Below are 20,422 nucleotides of genomic sequence, written 5' to 3'. Positions count from 1 at the left end.
TCAAACGGGCCCTCCCTCTGCCTGCTCTTCATAGGCACCGAGACGGCCAGAGTGACAGCACCTGCCTTACGCGCAGTGGGAAGGTGCTGCAAAGGCCCGATTCTGACACGGCACGGAACCACCCTGCAGCTGAAACGGGGTCTGTTTTATATGGTGGGGCTATTTCGTGGCAGGTGTAAGTTCAGCTCCCGCCTCGCACAAACACAAACAAACCTCAAAGCCAGGCGCGCCCTCCCTGCAGAGTCGTCAGCGGTTCTGCTGGCGGAGGCGGCAGCCCTCTCTTCTCCCCTCCACCCCAGGCCCAGATCTCTGCGTGTGCCGGGACTCGATTGCGTCCCGACTTTGGCTCAGGAGTGGATCTGACACACCCATATTCCAGTCGGCGTTGGCCGTGCAGAAGGCGTGCGCTTGTTGGCACCTTCTGTTCAGGACTGCGCCCTGGGCTTTTCCAAAGGGGGTTGGGCTAGATGACTCTTTGCCAGCACCCTAAAGAAGAACGATGGTGATTTTATTATTTGTAGCATGCCCATCTGTCCCAGCCACAGCGGCCAACCAGGCACCCCAGAGCAGGATTCCCACAAGCAGGATTCGAACACAAGAGCCCCTTCTTCTCCTGCGGTTTCCAGCAACCCCAAGAGTCTATATGACTGGATATTCAATTTTGCATTCACTCCAGCCTTTTTTTCCGAGCAACGAGGGCTGTAGTAGTAGTAGTAATTTTATTATTTATACCCCTTCCCATCTGGCTGGGTTTCCCCTGCCGCTCTGGGCAGCTTCCAGCAAAAAATGAAAACATAATAAACTTCCCGATAACAGTCATTCTGAACTTTATTTCTAAGGGAAGGGTTTTGACTTGGCAGATGGGTGCATGATTCAAATGCCGAAGGGCAGTCGCTGGTAGAGGAAACCCCATCTGAAAACCCAGAGGGCTGCTGCTGCCAGTCCGTGCCAGCAGCAATGAGCAAGGCCTGGGGAGAGACCCTCTTCCTGAAACCCTGGCCAGCCACTGCCAGCCAGTGCCTGGCTCTATAAGGCAGCTCCCTCCTTGCATGCGTCTCCAGGTGACGCCATTCGCTAAGTTCCCCCCCCCCTTTTTTTTGGCCTCCGCTGCTTCTGCTGTCGGACCTCGCATGTTATTTATCACAAGTCCCGATGCAACGTGGCTTCTTAGCTCTCCTTGCAACTTTTTCAGCGCCGGATCTCAGCTGGAGGCTTTTTATCAGCAGGGGGAAGAGGCCGAAGGGGTTAAGGATCTGTTTGCTTTGTGCAGAGGCAGAAAAAAATGTCTTGAATGAGGCCCCCCCTCCCTTCGCCGCTCCAAGCAGCCAACACATTGGTTAAGGGAGAGGGCGGTTCTCCTGGGGAACGGTTTCCCCCCAGCCTGCATTTCTCAGGATCTGCAGCCATATTACGTATCTATAGATATATGTGTATATATTTTCTTCTCCTCCTCCCCGTGGCTTGCGGTCTGGACTCACACCAGGTGTTTTGGTTTGTTTTACTCCAAATATTATTATTATTATTATCATCATCATTTTAAATAATGGCAGGCAGGCAAAGAAACGAAAAGGAAATCGAGATTAGTTGCAACAGCTCCCAGTAAAGAAATAACAGGATTCAGCTCTGCAGTTTGCCACAGTTGTAATGGTCATGTTCCGTGGCCTAGACTGACTCAGTTAGGTATCGAAAAAGAATATTGAAAAATAACCTTGAACTGAGAGGCAGTGTGGTGTAGTGGCTAGAGTGTTCTGACTAGGACCTGGGAGAGACCAGGGTTCGAATCCCCACTCAGCTGTGCAGCTCGCTGGGTGACCTTGGTTGCCAGTCACTGCCTCCCAGCCTAACCTGCCTCGCAGGGGGGTTGTTGTGGGGATTAAATGAGGAGGGGGAGAACCAGGGGCGTCATCTCAAGCTCCTTGGAGGTGGGGTATAAATGCAATATAAAATGAATACTGAATCCAGACAGGACAGGCAGTGCAGGGTCACATTTTGCATTTGAGAAGGGCTTTGTGGGATCGCCCCCTCCCCCCAAAAACCAACCGTTGTGCAAGTGATCCCTTCCTTGGCTGGATCTTTCTGAGAATACGGGGGGGGGGGAGAGAAGTAGAACGAAAAGCTGCAGCTCGGTGATTAGAGCACCTGTTTTTTTGGGGGGGGAGCCAGGTACAGCACAGACGCACCCCAGCATCTCCAAGGCTGTTTGAAACTCTGAGAGCGGCTGCCGGTCAGAGGCGACGATACTGAGCCGGTTGGATTTGATGGTCCGACTTGGGGCAAGGCAGCTTCCCGGGTTCCCATTAAGCGAGCCCTTTATTCAAAACTGTGGAGACTGCAGTCCAAAAAGAAAGGACCATAGCGACGTTAAGTAGGGGAGCCACCCGCTGGAGGCCCTGTTCTGTGTGCAGGCCAGCCTAGTGGGAAGCAGCTCGCCCCCCCCCCCAATTGGAGGGCAGGTAATGGGGTGGCCCAGCTCTGTGAGCGGGAGGGAGGCAGGAGGGCGGAGTCATGGACAGGCATTGCTCTATAATAATAATTTGATTATTTGTACCCTTCCCACCTGGCTGTGTTTCCCCAGCCACTCTGGGCGGCTTCCAACACATATAAAAGCACAAGAAAACGTGAAAAGCTTCCCTTCAGGTGTCTCCCAAGAGCTGTGCAGGCATCAGGTGGCAGGGCGCCACCACCGAGAAGGCCTTGCGGGGCGTGTCCTCACCCCTCTCCGTTTCTCTCTTTCTCCTCTGCTCCCCGCAGTGTGCCCTTCCGCCTGCAAGTCCCATGGCTGCACCCCGGAGGGCGTCTGCTGCCACGCAGAGTGCCTGGGCAGCTGCCTGGAGCCCGGCGACCCAGAGAAGTGCCTGGCCTGCCGCCACTTCAGCCTGGAGGGCAAGTGCGTGGAGAGGTGCCCCGCCGGGTCCTACCGCTATGCCGGGTGGCGCTGCGTCACCTTCGACTTCTGCCAGGAGCTGCACAACAAGTGCAAGGCCGCCCGCCACTCGGACTGCCCCGTCATCCACAACGGAGAGTGTGCCCCCGGATGCCCTTCCGGCTACACCATGAACTCCACCAAGTGAGTTGGCAACACACACACACCCCGGGGAGGGGGACGGGGGAACCAAGGGGGGCTCTTCTCATCGGCAACCGTCCCCCCGATATCGGGGTCTTGCTTTGACCCCCTGTCCCGGTTGCGTGAGTATGTTCAATTCACCGCTTTGTGGGAGTCGAGACGCCCTGAAACAGAGTAATAATAATAATAATAATGTGATGATGATTTGGGGAAGAGAAAGAGGTCGGCGCAACGCAGAGGGAGCCCCCAAACCCTTTGAGGAGAAAGGCGATGAGGATTTAAAGCCCTTTTTCTGACAGGTGCCGATCCCTGAGGGCTCTTGTGGTGTGGAGGGAGCTGGACACCCTAGTCTCAGAGATCCCCCCTTTTATTTCAGGGGCGTCTGAGCCCCCCCCACTCCCGCTGGGGGTCCTTGTCCGAAAAACGCCTCCCTATGAAACACCCCAAAGGGATTGACGTTTCGGAAACCATTCTGGAAAACGATCGAGAAATAGTGTCCAGCCTTAGAACGGCCGATAAGATTTATAATTGGCTAAAAGACGGAGGTGAGGGGAGCTTAGCTGATGGATGGAGAGATAATTGGTCAGTAGGACCTCTGGTTAAACTCACCTGTTACGAAAGAACGCACGCAATGCAGCCTAGCAGGTTTATGGGGAAATGGGCATTTTGGGTAATGCTTTGGGACACGTTCAGTGAGAATGCCCAGTCTTAGGCGGCTGTCAACCTGCTGTAACAATATTTCTGTTCTTTATCTTTGGTTTATCTTTTTTATTAATGAAGGAGTGAACGAAAAATGGGGTCAACCACTGAGCAATTTCATAATGTAAAAAGCGGCGAAAAGTGAATTCGCAGACTTAAAACAGCGGGTTGCGCCCCTGCCCAGAGTAGACTCGTTGAAACGGACGGGCGCTGCTGACTTTGGCCAATTCGTTTCAGCGGGTCTCCTCTTAGCCCAGTGAGAACAATGAGAACAATTCCAGACCGCTGCTTACTGAAAGAGGCAGACCTTCAGTCGGTCCCAAGGAGGCAGCAGAGGTGGGCCCTGCCTCATAACGCCACGGGAGGGAGTTTAATCCACGCTTAATGTATGTTTGATATTTAAGATATCAACAGAGTTACTTGTACATTTATCGGAGGCAGCTTAGGGTCTCGGGGGTCTCTGAATTTTGCCCACTTTGGGGATGGGGTGAGAGGCTGGGTGGGGGGCTGTTGCCCCTCCAAAAGCAAGGGCAGCACCCCCTTCTTGTCGCCCCATCTAGACCCCATCTAGATCTTGGGGGGAGCGTGTCTCTGCCTCCCTCTTCTTGGCAAACCAGCTTCCTGACGCTCTTGGGCAAAGCCAGGAGCCAGCCAGACCCCCCAGCGGAGGAGAGGAAATGGCCTGTTCTGATCATTCTCAGGAAAAGGCAGCTAATTGGCCTCTAATTGTGGCTGGCGGCAGCAGACCTTGTTCCTCCTGCACCGGATGAATTTTCTCAAACCAATGAAATTTTCTCCGAATGCCCTTTTCGGGAACCTCCTTGCTATCATGGGGTTGCAAAAGGGAGGGGGCAGGAAACAGGAAGCAGAACCTTGAAGGCAGATCCCTCCATAACATGCCCCCCCCCAACCAGCAGGGTGCTTAAGGACCCTTTCAGCCATCCTGTTTTGTTTGAGCTGGATTTGCTTGCCGGCGGGAGAGAGATTAAAACGAGGCTTCGTTCTGTGCCGCCCCACAGCCCCCAATGCACTTTCCTTGGTCCCAAGCAACACATCGCAAACCTGTGGAACTCATTGCCACAAGAGGCGGCAATGGCTTTAAGAGAGGACTGGCTGGGCAAATTGCCGACAGCTGCTCTGCCTCCGTGAATCCCAGTTGCAGGAATCCACGGGAGGGGAGAGGGCTCTTGTTCTCCGATTGCGCTGGAAGGGTCTGCCATTGTGAGAACAGGGTGCTGTGCTGGACGGGTGACTGGTCTCACCCAGCAAGCTGTTCTTAGGTTCCTTTCCTCTCCCCTGTTGGGTCTGCAGGCCCCACAGGGCCATCCGAGAGGCTGCGGGTGCATCTCTGTGCACAAGCCAAACTCCCAGAGCTTTACTGAACGCGCGCATCGGTTCTCACGGCGGCAAGAAAAGCCCCGCAGCCGTTTGCAGCGCAAGAAGCATCTCTCTTTCCTCACCGTGTCTTTTCTGCAGCCTGCTGTGCACGCCCTGCGAGGGGCTGTGCCCCAAAATCTGCGAGTTGCCCGTCAAGGAGAAGACCATCGATTCCGTGACGGCAGCCCAGGAGCTCCAAGGATGCACCGTCGTCAACGGGAGCCTGACCATCAACATCCGCGGAGGAAGTGAGTTCCCCGGGGGGTGCAGGATGTGGGGGGAGCCAGAGGGGCCTCTCTCTCTGCCCCACGCCAAGCCAGTCACCTGGGAAGCGGGTCTTTCTCTCTGGAACACAAGGGCTTCCTTCTCAAGTCCAGGACCTCACGGCTTCATCTCTGGGGGAGCCTTTTCAGCAGAGGGCCGCATTCCCTTCTTCTGGGGGCCACGTGCCAATGTGGGGAGGGAGAGGGTCAGAGGAAAAAGGCGGCAGAGCAACGGAGACAAGGGCTTTGTCCAGTTCTGGGCGCCACAGCTTAAGGACGTCACGGACAAGTTGGAAGGTGTGCAGAGGAGGGAATTGTAGCGTCAGAAGGGATCCCGGGAGTCATCTAGTCCAACCCCCTGCGACTGCCATGCAGGAATCCCAACTAGATCATACATCTAGAATGACAGAGTTAGGGGTGTTTAGCCTGGAAAAGAGGAGATATGAGAGTCCTCTCCAAACATCTCGAGGGCTGCCCCATGGAAGTGGGAGCAAGCTTGGTTTTCTGTTGCTCTGGAGGGCAGGACTTGAACCAATGGCTTTGAATTACAATTACTAAAAGTTAAGCCAGAAAATTTGTTCGCACCACACCAAGCTTTTTACCGATAAGAAATCCCTTTGGGAGAAAAACAAAACTGGGATCGGCCTCTGTATCGCTTGATGCTCTCTCATTTTGAAATGATGTCCATCCATATTCTGAAAATGGAAAAAGACTTATTTTGATACTTCCTGCCTTACCCTTGGAGAACTTTCTATGGGCTCTTTTGGTCGGTAGTGGACTCTCCTTCCTTGGGGGGCTGTCTTCCAAGGATTCTTCAGCCGAGATTCCTGCATTGCCAAGGGGGTTGGGCTGGATGACCTTTGGGGGGGTCCCTTCCCACTCCACAGTTCCCTGAGTCTGTGAAGCAGTAGGGCCTCTTTGTAGGCAGGCTGAGCCCACGCCTCTGCACCCCCCTCCTTGCAGGCAACATTGCAGCTGAGCTGGAGGCCAACCTCGGCTTGATTGAGGAGATCACGGGATACTTGAAGATCCGGCGCTCCTACGCTCTGGTCTCCCTCTCGTTCTTCCGGAAGCTCCACCTGATCCGAGGGGAGGCCCTGGAAGCAGGGTGAGTGGGGCCCCGGAAGGCGGCAGAGTTGGGAAGGGACTGCTAGGAGCAGGGCTCCAATCCCCGCTTGACTCAACCCTGGCCTGCCTCGCAGGGTCGTTGTGGGTATCAAATGGGGACAACGCACGCCGACTTGAGCCCCCTGGAGGAAAAGGGGGGTTGTACATGTCAAAAAATGGATGAGGAACAAACGCTGGCGTCGCCGAGTGATCACTACTCAGAGTAAACCCACTGAAAGGAAGGGAGCTTGCTTGGCGAGAAGCTGTAGCTCAGCTGGCAGAGCTTTGTGGCCCCAAATGACCGGAAGAATCAGAAATCAGGAAGACCAAAACTTAAATAAGGAATGGGGGAAATTTATAACTTATCTTAAAGGCCGTTGTAAACAGTTAAAATTGTTAGTAGGGTTGGAACATCACTTGTAGCTTATGGTGAGTTTTGGACACAGCGGAGAGGTAAAAGATTTGGATTACCATAAAAAGATGCAGGAGGAAATGATGAACAATAGGACCAACAAAGGGGAGGGGGGAAGTGCAAGAGATTCCTTGGAATCTTGTTTTCATGTTGTATGTTGGACATGTGACTGTAAAGTTTTAATCTGAAAAACCGAATAAATAAATTTCTAAAGAAGTAAGAGGCCAGGGCTTCTTCCTCCCCAGAACCAGGAGAGGGATGAAGAGGGCAGAGCAAAGGCAGTTGAGGAGGAGAAGTCTCAGGTTGCTTGGGAAGGACAAGATTGAGGCAGCTGTGGGAAGGCAGGGGCCTTCAGCCCCGTCCCCGTCCCCCGGTGCCTCATTGGGGATGAGTTGGGGGGTCTTTTTTTCTTGGAAGGAAGAGTCCCCTTGCCTGGCAGCTTGAGAGTTACTGCTGAGCCTGCTCTGCCCACCTCGCCAAGGAGCATCTCTCTCCCCTCTCCCCCCGGCCGTATTCATCTTGTGATTTCCCCCTCCCCGCCAGGAACTATTCCTTCTACGCCTTGGACAACCAGAACCTGCGCCAGCTGTGGGACTGGAGCAAGCACAACCTCACCATCGCCCGGGGGAAGCTGTTCTTCCACTACAACCCCAAGCTCTGCCTGTCCGAGATCGACAAGATGGAGGAGATCTCGGGGGCCAAGGGGCGCCAGGAGAAGAACGACATCGCCCTCAAGACCAATGGCGACCAGGCCTCTTGTAAGCGGGGCAGCCGAGGGGTGGGCGGGGAGGGTGCTTTTGCACTCACAAGGTCCCAGGTTCGAATCGCGGCAGTTTCCCCGGGTGCAGCCAGGCAGCGGCTCCTGCCTGAAACCCCGGAGGACTGCTGCCAGTCTGAGCAGGAGATACAGAGGTGGATGCTTCAGAGGGAGAGGTAGCAGGCAGCTTCCTATTGCCCCGTTTGAATCACTTCATCTAGAACCTTGAGGACTGGAGTCTTGGCTTATTTTAAGGGTTAGGGCCGTAGCATCTAGGGAAGGCACCCCCCCCACTGGCTTAAACCCCAGAGAGCTGCTGCCAGTTAGTGCAGGCAGCTCTGAGCTGGGCGGGCCAGCGGTTTGACTCCGCATAAGGCAGCCGGCTTCCTGCGTCCCTGTTTGAAGCAGCCACAAGAACTGGAGCCTTGCCTTCTTCTTTGGAGTAACTCGCAGGAAAGGGCCCTGTCTCAGCGGGCAAGCAGCGGGTCCCAGGTTCCGCCCGGGGGGCATCTCCAAGTTGGGCCCTGGACAGCTGCTGTTGCTGCCAGTCAGTGTGCACAACAGTGAGGTAGACGGTCCAGCTCTGTAGAAGAGCCCGGTGGCAGCATTGGCGGGATCAGGCCAGAGGGAAGACCCCCAAGCAGGACCCAGGGGTGGGTGGCACCCCCATGCGCCGCTGGCTTCCTGAGACCAGAAGGGCTGCTCTTCAAGCTCCTGGGCCTGTGCTTTATTACATTAATAATAAAAACCCCATGAAGCCTGCCTTATTCCACTTGGAGGTGGGGTTGAACCCTGTACACACCCCTGACACCCTCCCTCTGCTCTCCCAGAGGAGCGTTTCCGGGGTTGTCTTCCGGCCCTCTTTCCCTCCTGGCCGGCGCCTCCTCTCTGTGTACAATCTATATGTTTGCTCAGTCTCGGCTCCCTCCCTCCTGGAGCGCCTGCCAGGCTGGCAGAACGCGGGACAGCTTGTCCTCCCAGAGGCCTCCCTTGGCACCGACAGCCTCCAGGAGGGTGTGCGTGGATGTGAGGGGGAGAGAGAGAAAGAGAAAGAAGAGGAGAGAAAGAGGGAGGAGGAGGAGAGGGAGAGAGAAGGAGGGAGGAGAGAAAGAGAAAGAGAGGAGGGACGAGGGAGAAATAGAGGGGAGGGGAGCGTGCTCTTGGACTGGGGTCCTGCTTAACTGCCTCCCACCTGGTTGGTGGTTCACAACATAAAGTTACACGATAAAAATGAATAAATGAAATGAGCCCCCCTCCGCCCCCCGGGGGGTCCTTAGCCAGGCTCTCCCGTCTCCAACATGCCTTTTCCGCCCTTCCTGCAGGTGAGAGTGAAGTGCTCAAGTTCTCCTACATCAAAACCACCTGCGACAAGATCATGGTCAAGTGGGAGCCTTACTGGCCGCTGGACTTCCGCGACCTCCTGGGCTTCATGCTCTTGTATAGGGAAGCGTGAGTAAAGTGGGGCGGGGAGCTCCTTTCTGCACTTTGGGCCTTGGGGAGAGAGTGATTCTTTGGCTGTGATTCCTGCGTTGCCGGGGGTTGGACTAGAGGGCCTTGGGGGGTCCCTTCCAACCCTTCCATTCCAGGATTCTATAACACCCCCAGCTTGATCAGAGAGCGCCAAAGGGTGGATGGTCCAGTCTAGGAATAAAAGGGGATGCACACCGAACTAAATGTGAACACGCTCTCTTCTATACCCTAAAAGTCAACTGAAGAAAGAGACTGCGTATTTTCCCAATCCACACCCAAGAAGGATTTATAAAAGGCTGGGCATTACTTGAAGGAGTGGTGCGGAACGATTTCATTTGAACCTACGAGATCCCCGGCGAATCACTAAGAACGTGCATTATTTAAGTCGAAAGGCCTCTCTGCAAAATAACTTCGGATTAGGCCCTCCTATTCCTCCTTTGTCTCTCGGGCGATGCAGAGTTTGGAGGGCTGCCCCCTGAAATAAAGTTGTCAAGTAGATTCTGCCATTTCTGTAGCTGGGATTGGAAGGATCGGTAGAGGCAGCGCTTGAAATAAAAGCAAGAGCTTGGGAAGAGCAGCCGCAGCCCAACCGGCTCAGTTTTTAAAAATTTCCGTGACCTTGATTCATTTCTGCAACAGGCTTCTTTCACACAACCTTTTGCTGTTTTTAAATCTCTCCACCAAAGCAAAATTCCCACTGCAGGTGTGTCTGTGCATTGCCTTTCTGAAATAAAAGCCGTTTCCTCTTTTTTGGCCTTTTCTTCCCGCCCAGCCCCTTCCGGAACGTGACGGAGTTTGACGGGCAGGACGTCTGCGGCGCCAACAGCTGGACGGTGATGGACGTCGAGCCGCCTCCCCGCAACAGCGACACCAAGCCGGGCCACCTCCTGCGCGGCCTCAAGCCCTGGACGCAGTACGCCATCTTCGTGAAGACCCTGATCACCCACTCGGACGAGCGCAAGTCCTACGGGGCCAAGAGCGAGATCATCTACATCCAGACCAACGCTTCGGGTGAGAGGCCGTCCGTGGTTGGAAGGAGGGGGCTGCGGGGTTTCCGCCTCGCCCTGCCCTGGGGTGACGTTTCGTCTCTCTTCTCTGCCCCCCACAGTGCCCACCGTCCCCCTGGACCCCATTTCGGTGTCCAACTCCTCGTCACAGATCATCCTGAAGTGGAAGCCGCCCTCCGACCCCAACGGGAACATCACGCACTACAAGGTCTCCTGGGAAAAGCAGCCCGAAGACAGCGAGCTCTACGAGCTGGACTACTGCCTGAAGGGTGAGCCGCTGGTACTGTGGCAGCGCCTGCCCGCCTGTATAGGTCTCCACCCGCGTGGGCCCCACCTAGCGTCATGGACCCCCGAAGGAAGAAGGGTCAGAGCTTGAGGGGGTGGTGATGAGGGAGAAGATGGGGAAGAGGAGGTGTCGGAAACCAGAGAGGGAACAGGGCTTGGTGAGCGGGGAGATTCTGTGGCAGAGAGTAGTCCAGAATCAGAGGCAGAAACTGAAGTTGGAGAGGAGGGGGGTCCAGAGGCAGAGATGAAGTCCCAGGGGTTTCCCCCTCCTGCTACGAGACGCTCCCCTCCCCTCGGGTCTCCCAGAACCAGGAGAGGCATAAAAAGGGCGGAGATTATGGCTGCACCATAGGCACAGTCGCAGATTGCTTGGGAAAAGCCCCGGAGAGGAGGGGACTTAGGTGGCTGTCGTGGACAGGTGGGAGGCAGAGGAATGGTGGGGGGCACCATCCGGGGAACCCCCAAGGGAAGAAGGCCCCCAGGATGGCAGTGTGGGCCTTGGGTGGTGGAATTTCCCCCAGATAAACCTCCCGCCCCCTCTTCTCTTCTCTTTTCTTCCCCCGATCTGTTTCTTCTTGAGCGTTGTCGCTGCTGCTTGCCATGTGTTAGAAAAGGATTATATCTATGTCTCTAAAGAGAAAGGTTCTCCATCTCTGCTACAGAGGGAGTGGGGGTGGCCTCTGCTGTCTCCATGGCTCTCCCGTTGCCTTTCCTTGGCCTCACAAGCTCCCCTCCCTGCAGGCTTGAAGCTCCCCTCTCGGACGTGGTCCCCCCCGCTGGAGTCGGAGGACTCCCCCCACAAGCCCAACGACAGCGACAGCGAGGAGCCCAGCCTGGAGTGCTGCCCCTGCCCCAAGACCGAGTCGCAGATCATGAAGGAGACGGAGGAGTCCGCCTTCCGGAAGGTCTTCGAGAACTACCTCCACGACATCGTCTTTGTCCCCAAGTAAGAGGCCGAGCGTGGCTCCTCAACCCCCCCCCCCACACACTTTCAGGCTCAGGTGTGGGAGCAGGAAATGTAAGTGAAAGAAGAGCCTGCTGCTGCCGGCCAGTGCAGGAAATGCTGGGTTAAATGGATCTGTAGGCCTGTGTCAGGTCAGACTCAAGACGATGATAACCGCGCTTAACCTGCTGCGGCTCAGCAGTTAGAGCCCCTGTTCAATCCCCAGTGCCGTCTCCCTGACAGCCGTGAGCCTGAAACCCTGCAGAGCCACTGCTGCCAGTCTGTGCAGGCAGTATTGAATCCAACAGTGGGCAGGCCTGCTGTGCCAACAAACGTGTGTGTGTGTGTTTGTGCCCTTGGATCTTTGGGCCGGGGAAGTGGGGTGCGTGACGGAGCCTGTGAACCCTGCCCTGCTGCGGAAGGGGGCACAGTCCAGCCGGGCGCTTGTGCGGCTCACAACCCCAGGATTAATGAGTAATCCCGCCGGAAAGGGAGCCAGGCCCTGGAGCCTTTCTCGGAGCCCCTTCCTGGGAACGTTTTGAAACCCAGAGCCTGAGCCGAGGCTGCCGATGGATCCATTTCTGCCCGTGCGTCTGCAAAACGAGGCCATGCACCCTTAAAGAACCAAAGGGGTCACACATCCCTTGACCGAACGCGAGGAGCAGATTGTGAATCGGAGATAAAGATGTAATATTGAGCGGCGTATTTACAGCAGATAATTAAACGAGCGAGTTAAAGGAATTTGCATATGGCAGAAGAATATTTTTTTTAAAAAAAATTAAGGAACTGCAGAAAGAAGGGGAAGGAAGTCAAGTTTTGAAAGGTTAAATTGATTGTAAAACGAATGAAAATTTATACACTTGAAAAGTATAAATAAAAAGCTAAAAAAGAATGTAATATTGAGCAGGGATGGTAGGGAGGTGGGAATGGGGATGTATCTGGGACGAAGAGCGGGAACTCAACTTCGGGGGGAAATTGTATTAAATTTGATGTTTAAAAAAAGGAAAACCAATCAAGATTAATGGGCAAAGTCTGAGCTCCAGGAGCTCCAGAAGGGCCAAAGAAAAGCCCCTCTCCCCCAGTGCCCACTCCTGCCCCAAAGGGAATCCCGAATGGAGGAGACACTGTCATGGTGGCTCCAATTTGTTTCTGAGCTGCCTGACCGACCGCTTTCGGAAGCGGGGCTCCGACCGACGCCTCTCTCTCCCCTTCTCTGCAGGCCGTCGGTGATGCGGCGCAGGAGGGACCTGGGCGCCCCAGCCAACAGCACCACCCCGTCCCCGACGCTGCCGGCCTTTGGGAACGCCTCCACGGCGGCCCCCGCCAGCCCCCCGGAGCCCAAGCCCTTCTCCAAGGTGGTCCTCAAGGAGTCCATCGTCATCTCCAACCTGCAGCACTTCACGGGCTACCGCATCAAGATCCAGGCCTGCAACCACGAGGTGCCCCAGGAGTGCAGCAGCGAGGCCTACGTCAGCGCCAGGACCATGCCGGAAGGTGAGCGCGGGGGGGGGGGGTGCCTGGCCAGGCCAGTTTTACGGGTCACACAGCGCAGGGTGCAAATAGTAAAACTATAAGTAGTATTATTACCATTATTTATCCCTCTTGAGAAGCTGGCGCACGAGATTCTCTCCCCCCCCAATTTCTGTCCTCCCAACAACCCTGCGAGGTAGGCTTGGCTTTGTGATGGAGTAGAGCTTTGAACCAGGGTCTCCTAACCGCTGGCTCTTGCGCCGGGTGTCCACATTTGCACCGAGCAAGCCTTTTCTCTTGCTTGTGTTCCCAGCGAAAGCCGACGACATTGTGGGGCCCGTGACCCACGAGCTGGATAAGAACGTGGTCCACCTGCGCTGGCAGGAGCCGAGGGAGCCCAACGGGCTGATCATCCTTTACGAGGTGAATTACGGGCGCCTCGGAGATTCGGAGGTGAGAACCCCTTTCTTCCCCTCTCTCCTTTTTCTGGCTTTCCGCCCCAGAGGATGCCCTGACTCTCTTCCAGCCCCTTCTGACATTCTCTGATTATAGCAACTAATAGTTCCAGTTTTGAATTCCGTTGTGTTACCCTTTTTTGGCCTATTTTTATTGGTGCCGATCCAAAGATGCTCAAACGTTCATAACCAATGCAAAGGTGGTGGTTGTTGGTTGCTTTTTTTTTTTGCAATACACCAGAATAAAATTAATAGAGTGGTACATCGGTTTTCGAGCATCTCGGAAGGGCCAGATCTACATGGAGCCACATGTGATATACTATTCCTTAACCTTTCCCAATTGCCGGTAGCCGGTTGCTCTGCAGCGTGATGAGGAAAGCGCCATTTCCCCCGATAGGTTATGAAAACCCTTCCTGGCGCTCCCTCAGCGTTGTGACCCTCCGCGAGTGTAGATCTGCCCAGCCCAAGCTGCTGCTCGGAAGGATGTGGGGTGGGGCGCGCTGGGAGACCCCCACTGAGCATGCCGTCTCCCCACAGGAGCAGCGCTACTGCCTCTCTCGCCTGAAGTTCGCCACTCAGCAGGGCTGCAAGCTGACGGGGCTGCAGACGGGCAACTACAGCGTCCGGGTGCGAGCCACGTCCCTGGCGGGGAACGGCTCCTGGACAGAGCCCATCTACTTCTACGTCTATGACTATTGTAAGATCCCTGGGGGGGGGGGGCAGGGGGGCACGGAGAAGGAGCTTGGCTCCCATAATCACCCACCCAGGGGCCACGGTCCTCTCTGCAGGCGGGCGGGTGGTCATGTGCCTGTAGAGCAGGGCTTTCCAGACTTGGCTGCTTTGGGACTACGATTCCCATCATCCCTGACCACTAGTCCTGGGATGATGGGAGTTGTAGTCCAAAAGCAGCTGGAGACCCAAGTTTGGGAAGCCCCAATGTGGGTGTTTCGTACTGTGTGTTTGTGTGTCTGTTTGTGGCATGTGCGTACATACTGATTTTAGCTATTTACATAGATAAAGCATTTATAAATACATCAAATATATCAAAGTGGTTTGCAGCGACAGAGCCACATAGAAAAGGCGCAATCGGGTACCAACCGACTGTGGTGGAAAGATGAATCCTAAATTGCCCGCGGAGGCCTGACGTGGCAAGGGAGAGTTTTCAGCGGGGGTTTGGGACTCTGAGCAGAAGGCGCTTGCTGCGGGATCTCTAGTGGCAGAGGGTTCCTCAGGATGGGGCCCGATGCCATGAAAGCAGGACTTGCTTGTTGCTGTCAGCGGAGCCTCTTCTATACGTGAGGGGGGTTGTGTGCTCTTTTGTGGGGGTGAGAGAGAGGGGCAGGGCACAAGATGCTTCAGGGGGTGATGGGGGAGGTGAGTCCTTTTTAACCCAACCTGACCTGGTCCCCCCTCTCTCCCCCCCCCCCGCAGTCACCCCCAGCAACAACCTGGTGAGCATCATCGTCCCCATCATCTTCGCCATCTTCTTCCTGGGGGTCATCGGAGGCGCCTACGTCTTCATCAAGAAAAGGTGGGGTCTCTCAGGGCTGCCCCTCGTTTGCAGATTCCCTCCCCATAGACTCCGGACTTCTAGCGGTGGAGGGGGGGGCGGAGCTGGCAGGTGCTTGCGGCCGCAACCAAGGACACCGCCTTCCCCTTCCGATCTGCAAAAAGCTTCCCCCACTGCGGCTGGTGGGGTAGCGCCTTCTTCCCCCTCACAGACCAGGCAACAACATTTCCCACCCCCAAAAAACAGGTTTTAGCTGCTCTTATTTTATCTGTTAGATGCCTTGAGTCCCTGGTAGTGGAAAAGGCGAGGTATCAATTAACTAATAATAATAATGAACAACAACTTAAGTGTTCCATAGGCTGGGTGTGTGGGGTTTTTCTTTTTCTTTTCAAGGCTTCATTATGAAGCTAAGAATCCTGTAAGAAATATGAAACTGTTGTCCTGGGGTTTTCTTCTTTCTTTCTTTCTTCCTTTTCCTATCCCCTGGTTTTGCTTGAGCCACAAAACACACATGCGCCATCCTGAGGACTAGAAACCTCCCTGCGCCTTTGGGTATTTCCTTCCGAAGGCGATTGCTCAAGTCCCTTTGGATTACGCAGGCCCCTCCGTGCCCATGCACACGCCCGCCCCCCTGCACACACAGCCATCGCCGCTCCGGTTTTTGGGATCCCCGACGGGTGACAGGCTCCTCTCCTGTGCTTGCTTCCCCCCCCCAGGCAAAAGGAAGGACCGACGGGGCCGCTTTATGCATCCTCCAACCCGGAGTATCTCAGCGCCAACGATGGTGAGTGGCAGGCCGAGGCAGCGGGGCTTTTGCTCTTACTCTTCCTTGGCTCGGGGAGGGCACGATCCACTGGCAAGAAACAGATACTCCTCCATCCCTTCGGAAGCTTTGAGGTGCCTCCGCTGCCCTTCTGGCCGCAAGCGTTAAAGGAGGCGGACGCAGCCATTCCGGACTCGGATCAGAACCGAGCTGGAGAGAATCCTCTGGGACGCAGAGCTGAGCTCCGTGCCATTCCCCCTCTGGGCTGGCCTCTACCCTCCTGAGCCCCCCGTCCCCCTTCTGAACCCGGCCCTAGAGAACCCAGGCCTCACCATGCCGTTGTGGAGCTGGAAGGGACCCGAGGGTCATCTAGCCCAACCCCCTGCGATGCTCGCAAACCCGCTTCTCTCTGCCCCCCGACTTGCAGTGTACATCCCCGACGAGTGGGAGGTCCCCCGCGAGAAGATCTCCCTCCTGCAGGAGCTGGGCCAGGGCTCCTTTGGGATGGTCTATGAGGGCATCGCCAAGGACATTGTGAAGGGCGAGGCGGAGATGCGGGTGGCCGTCAAGACGGTGAACGAGTCGGCCAGCCTGCGGGAGCGCATCGAGTTCCTCAACGAGGCGTCCGTCATGAAAGGCTTCAGCTGCCACCACGTGGTGAGGGGCCCCGAGGGTCATCCAGCCCAACCCCCTGCAATAAGGGGGTGGTGGGAGCGGAGGGCTGAGAAGACTGCTCCGCAGGGGGGTCGCAGCTCAACCAACCCATTGGAGAACCACGGTGGGAGGCGCTTGCGGGGCAGTTGCAGACGGGGAAGGCAGATTCCTCGGCTCTCAAGGTCCTTTGGCCACCGAGGGGACAGGCTTGCCGCAGGGTTCTTCATTGGCTCACAGGCCCTCCTTCCCTCTCGCCCTCCTTTCCCCCAGGTCCGCCTCTTAGGGGTGGTGTCGAAAGGGCAGCCCACCCTGGTGGTCATGGAGCTGATGGCTCACGGAGACCTGAAGAGCTACCTGAGGTCCTTGCGCCCGGATGCAGAGGTAACAGCTGGGTGTGGTTTTTTGGGGGGGTGGCGAGGCAGAGAAGCTGGGGGCCCCATTTGCTCACGACGCCTCCTCTTGGCTCCCCCAGAACAACCCAGGCCGCCCCCCGCCGACCCTCCAGGAGATGATCCAGATGGCTGCCGAGATCGCCGACGGCATGGCCTACCTGAACGCCAAGAAGTTCGTCCACCGGGACTTGGCTGCAAGGAACTGCATGGTGGCCGAGGACTTCACCGTCAAGATCGGAGGTGAGGCGGCTTTCCCCCGGGGGGGTGGGGGGACCCCAAAAGGGATTTATTCCAAGCCTCTCTTGGAGTGCAGCACGAGCCCCGCTTATAAAGAGCGCGGATGAAACGGCCAAAGGAAGAGTCAGAAAGATGCGTGTCCTCGCTGAAAGAGCGAGTAAAACTCACTGAACTCACAATATCCTGCAAGAAATGCATTGGGGTTGAGGGGTCCAGGCCAAACGCAGCACCGGGGGGGGGGGGGGAATTCCACAGTCGGGGCGCCCCCACTGTGAAGACCTTTTACGTATATAAATGATTTATTATACTTTATTAAATTTATATACCACCCTATACCCGGTGGTCTCAGGGCAGTTCACAGAATAAAATCAAGATATAAAACCACAAAATACCTAATGAAAATAAAAACAACCACCCAATAGCAAGCCCCCCCCCCCACAAATAAACACACAATTTTACAATTTAGAATAGTCATTTCGACAACCTTAAAATATCAACGACTTCCCTTCTCTTTCCATGGTTCATTTTGCGTAGCATAAATCCCTGCATATTTTACATAAACTAAACCATTCAGTATCGCATCGTATCCGAAGGCCTTTTCCCAGATCACCGAATAACGGAGGTCTCCCGACAGCAGGCGACCGTTAAGAAGGCCCTGTGTATCTGTTTCGGGGTGGTGGGGGCCTCTGGGTCGGGGTCCATATGTGGCCCCCCCCAGGATGGATCCCCCCAGCCACGGCTCTGAGCTCTGCCCACTCTTTCTCTCTCCCTGCAACCCCCAGACTTTGGCATGACCAGGGACATCTATGAGACGGATTACTACCGCAAAGGAGGGAAGGGGCTCCTCCCCGTGCGATGGATGGCCCCCGAGTCGCTGAAGGACGGCGTCTTCACCGCCTGCTCTGACGTCTGGTGAGTGGGGAGCACCCCCAACCCCCCTCCCTGGCCGCATGCATGAGGACGCTGGGCCAGAGGGGCGCTGGCTCTCCTCGCGAGCCTAAGAGGCCATAGGAAGCAGCTCTTGTCCCGAGTCAGGCCATCTGGCTCAATATTGCCAACTCTGGCTGCCAGCAGCAGCAGCTCTGCAGAGTTTTAGGCAGGGAAGGGAGCCCATCGGGGAGAAGGGAAACACTCATACCAAACCTCTGCTGCCTTGTGGGATATTTTGGGAGAAGGAAAGGCTCAGGAGTAAACCCCACCCATATCCCTAAGGCAGTTGGGCGGCTCCTTCCGGCAACTCCTGCAGCCAAGCGGGTGCCAAACATCTCACTCTGCTTCCCTTTGCCCCCCCCCCCATCGGCGAGGCCGGGGGGGGGGGGGTCTTGCCATCTGAGCAGCCCAGAGAAGTTACTTCAGTGCTGCTAACACAGCAGTTTGGCTTCACTCCCAGAGGTGCGCTCCATTGCCTCTCGGGACGGACAGGTGCCCCCATTGGGGACTGAACCCGGACCTTCTGCATGCGAAGCGGGCACTGTGCCGCCACTGCCCAGCTCCTTCCAATCTCCAGGGCTCTGAACAAAGCACCAGTTCGAATGGAAGTGTGGGGAGCTGCCTTCTCCCGAGTCACAACAGTGTGGTCTGCACTGACAGGCAGCAGCTCTGCAAGCTTTAAGGCCGGGGGTCTTTCTGCACCCTTTCCTCCTGCAGTGCCCTCGGGGAGCCTAGGACCCCAGCCTTGCGGGGGGGACACACACCCTGGAGCGGCTGCATAGGGGACAGCCTCTGCCTGGGGAGTCCCCTCTGTTTCCTGGCCCTCACCCCCCCTGTCCCCCCACAGGTCCTTTGGCGTCGTCCTCTGGGAGATCAGCAGCCTGGCCGAGCAGCCTTACCAAGGCCTCTCCAACGAGCAGGTCCTCAAGTTCGTCATGGACGGCGGGTGCCTGGAGCAGCCGGAGAACTGCACTGAGAGGCTGTGAGTCGGGGAGGGGAGGCGGGTGCCACCCTCTGGGTGCCCCTCCGGGTGGGTGGGGGGCACCGGGTGACTCCTTTACCCCTTCTCCCTTCTCCACTCCCAGGTGTGGACAGCCCAGGGTCCGCTCCATTAGGGTGAACAGGCTCCCTCTGCCCTGCCAGCCGGTTTCTCAGGCTTCTCCCTTACTCAAACGGGGGGGGGGGGGGGGGAGAGAAAGAAGGAGGGCGCAATGGGGAGAAGAAGCAGGCTTTGGCGCCACCTGCTGGCAGGCTTCTTGCCTGCTGCCCACTGGTCTCGGGAATTGGTGGCAAATTAATGCCATGCAGCCATGTGGTGCCGAGGCAAGGTCTCTCCTGCCCAGGGACGCGGGTGGCGCTGTGGTCTAAACCATTGAGCCTCTTGGGCTTGCCGATCAGAAGGTCAGTGGTTCGAATCCCCATGACAGGGTGAGCTCCCGTTGCTCGGTCCCTGCTCCTGCCCACCTAGCAGTTCGAAAGCACGTCAAAGTGCAAGTAGATAAATAGGTACCACTGTGGCGGGAAGGTAAATGGCATTTCCGTGCGCTGCTCTGGTTTCCATCACGGTGTCCCGTTGCGCCAGAAGCGATTTAGTCCTGCTGGCCACATGGCCTGGGAAGCTGTCTGTGGACAAACGCCAGCTCCCTCACCCTGAAAGCAAGATGAGCGCCGCAGCCCCATAAGTTGCCTTTGAGTGCACTTAACCGTCCAGGGGTCCTGCCCCCTTGGCGCAAAGGAGTGGCAGGGGGACACTGGTCCTTTTTTTAACGGGGGAGGGGGGAGGTCTCAGCCTTCTTTGCCCCAGGGGAGCTGCCCAACTGACGCCCATGCCCCCCTTATCCCTCTGCAGCCACGACCTCATGCAGCTGTGCTGGCAGTACAACCCCAAGATGCGGCCGACCTTCACGGAGGTGATTGAGATGCTGAAGGACGAGCTGCACCCCTCCTTCCAGGACGTCTCCTTCTTCTACAGCGAGGAGAACAAGCCCCCCGAGACGGAGGACTTTGAGATGGACTTTGAGAACATGGAGAGCATCCCCCTGGACCCGGCCTCCTACTCCCAGCGGGACGACGTCCTGGGCAGGGACAACGGCCTCTCGGTGGCGCTCAAGGGCAGCTACGAGGAGCACGTCCCCTACACGCACATGAACGGTGGCAAGAAGAACGGGCGCATCCTCTCCATGCCCCGCTCCAGCCCCTCCTAATGGCGGGGGGTGGGGCGCCCTCTGCTTTTATCTCCTTTTATTCCCACCCCCCCCTGCCCCGGCACAAATCTCAGGACTGGCAGTATTTTTGCAGACACACCGCGGACTTGCTTTCTACCGAAAAGACGGACTTTTTAATCGTTGTGGAAGATTATTCTTATTACTACTACTACTACTAGGACAGCAACTTTCCCCCCGAGGGTGGGGGGGCGGGAGGGCAAATCATGTTGTTGCGTATTTCTGGGTCGGGGTGGTTTTTTTTTTTAGGGGGGTTTAGGGGCGCGCAAATGTTGACTCGCCGTCAGCAGCCTTCATCTGTGAAAGACGCAAGCGGCTGTTTTGCTGCATTTCCACCCGGCCCGGATCCCCTTGCACAACGCTGTGGCTTTGAGACGGGAAGGGGCTTCTCGCAAGTAGGAGGGA

The 20,422-nt window shown here is 56.3% G+C and overlaps 1 protein-coding gene across 1 annotated transcript in view; it reads left to right on the top strand.

Moving 5' to 3' along the window:
- INSR (insulin receptor) overlaps nt 1-20,193 on the top strand; it is a 48,137-nt gene extending 27,944 nt beyond the window's left edge. The window contains exons 3-21 of the mRNA XM_033136501.1: nt 2,752-3,067; nt 5,240-5,388; nt 6,367-6,511; nt 7,466-7,680; nt 9,002-9,128; nt 9,922-10,160; nt 10,258-10,425; nt 11,183-11,387; nt 12,604-12,878; nt 13,168-13,307; nt 13,847-14,006; nt 14,741-14,840; nt 15,536-15,603; nt 16,010-16,239; nt 16,507-16,617; nt 16,709-16,868; nt 17,648-17,777; nt 18,643-18,777; nt 19,645-20,193. Of these exons, the coding sequence (XP_032992392.1) occupies nt 2,752-3,067; nt 5,240-5,388; nt 6,367-6,511; nt 7,466-7,680; nt 9,002-9,128; nt 9,922-10,160; nt 10,258-10,425; nt 11,183-11,387; nt 12,604-12,878; nt 13,168-13,307; nt 13,847-14,006; nt 14,741-14,840; nt 15,536-15,603; nt 16,010-16,239; nt 16,507-16,617; nt 16,709-16,868; nt 17,648-17,777; nt 18,643-18,777; nt 19,645-19,999 (3,428 nt within the window). The 3' untranslated portion in view covers nt 20,000-20,193. The remainder of the gene's footprint in view (nt 1-2,751; nt 3,068-5,239; nt 5,389-6,366; nt 6,512-7,465; nt 7,681-9,001; nt 9,129-9,921; nt 10,161-10,257; nt 10,426-11,182; nt 11,388-12,603; nt 12,879-13,167; nt 13,308-13,846; nt 14,007-14,740; nt 14,841-15,535; nt 15,604-16,009; nt 16,240-16,506; nt 16,618-16,708; nt 16,869-17,647; nt 17,778-18,642; nt 18,778-19,644) is intronic.
- The last annotated feature ends 229 nt before the right edge of the window (nt 20,194-20,422 follow it).

The sequence above is a fragment of the Lacerta agilis genome, chromosome 18 (assembly GCF_009819535.1).
Source record: "Lacerta agilis isolate rLacAgi1 chromosome 18, rLacAgi1.pri, whole genome shotgun sequence".
NCBI lineage: Eukaryota > Metazoa > Chordata > Lepidosauria > Squamata > Lacertidae > Lacerta > Lacerta agilis.
The sequence above is the reverse complement of the archived record's forward strand: the minus strand, read 5'-3'. Positions and strand labels throughout refer to the sequence as shown.